Source organism: Ovis aries, chromosome 1, assembly GCF_016772045.2.
Source record: "Ovis aries strain OAR_USU_Benz2616 breed Rambouillet chromosome 1, ARS-UI_Ramb_v3.0, whole genome shotgun sequence".
NCBI classification, from domain to species: Eukaryota; Metazoa; Chordata; class Mammalia; order Artiodactyla; family Bovidae; genus Ovis; species Ovis aries.
In genome coordinates this window covers 1,350,460-1,351,588 of record NC_056054.1, presented here as the reverse complement: position 1 = coordinate 1,351,588, position 1,129 = coordinate 1,350,460, and the positions used below count along the sequence as shown (strand labels likewise).

The 1,129-nt window shown below is 57.9% G+C and overlaps 1 protein-coding gene across 1 annotated transcript; it reads left to right on the top strand.

Annotated features, from left to right (window-relative positions):
• On the top strand, positions 1 to 1,129 carry LOC105611997 (olfactory receptor 9S13-like). Its single transcript, XM_042244158.2, has one exon. The coding sequence runs from the start codon at positions 179 to 181 to the stop codon at positions 1,127 to 1,129; it is 951 nt and encodes a 316-aa protein (XP_042100092.1). The 5' UTR covers positions 1 to 178.

The following is a 1,129-nucleotide window of genomic DNA, read 5'->3' as shown; positions in this document are numbered from 1 at the left end:
CCACCCTGTGGTAACAACTCAGAGGATTCCACACAGTGAGTGCTCCATGCATATTTATGAATTTGTGAGTCACAGGCAACACTGCCCTTTCAGGTCAGCCTGAGCTCCTCTGGAAGGAGACCTGGGCAGCTGGTGGCCTCTTGGTCAGTGGGCAGTGAGTCATCAAAGGGTCAAGACCATGTCACCCCACAGAAACGGAAACCTCTCAGTGAAGCCTCTGCAGGAGTTTGTGCTGGAAGGATTTGCGGGTGGCCCACAGACCCAGGCCCTGCTGTTTGCTCTGTTCCTGGCCCTGTACGTGGTGGCCGTCCTGGGGAACCTCACCATGATGGTGGTCATCACGCTGGATGTCCGTCTGCACTCCCCGATGTACTTCTTCCTCAAGAACCTCTCTTTTGTGGACCTGTGTTACTCGTCTGTCATCGCCCCCAAGGCCCTGGCCACCTTCCTGTCCTCCTCCAAGCTCATCACCTTCGCAGGCTGTGCCACCCAGTTCTTCTTCTTCTCCCTGCTGGTCACCACAGAGGGTTTCCTCCTGGCCGTGATGGCCTATGACCGCTTCGTGGCCATCTGCAGCCCCCTGCGCTACCCCACCACCATGCGCCCCTCGGTCTGTGCCTGCCTGGTGCTGGGCTGCTACTGTGGGGGCTGCCTCAACTCCATCCTGCAGACCAGCTTCACATTCAGCCTCCCATTCTGCAGCTCCAGCCACATCGACCACTTCTTCTGTGATGTGCCGCCTCTGCTCAAGCTTGCCTGTGCTGACACTACCATCAATGAGCTGGTCATGTTTGGAATCTGTGGCCTCATCATCGTGGGCACCACACTCGTGGTCCTCGTCTCCTATGGCTACATCACCGTGACCATCCTGAGGATGTGCTCAGGAGGAGGGAGGCACAAGCTCTTCTCCACCTGCGGCTCCCACATGACAGCCGTGTCCCTCTTTTATGGGACTGTCTTTGTCATGTATGCCCAGCCGGGGGCTGTGGAGTCCATGGAGCAGGGCAAGGTGGTCTCCGTCTTCTACACCCTGGTCATCCCGATGCTCAACCCCCTCATCTACAGCCTGAGAAACAAGGACGTGAAGGATGCCCTGCGGAGACTGGGGCAGAAGCACACAGCCACGTGA

Excerpts from the sequence above, each read along its gene's own strand:
- LOC105611997 (XM_042244158.2), top strand. The coding sequence starts at position 179 with ATGTCACCCCACAGAAACGGAAACCTCTCAGTGAAGCCTCTGCAGGAG.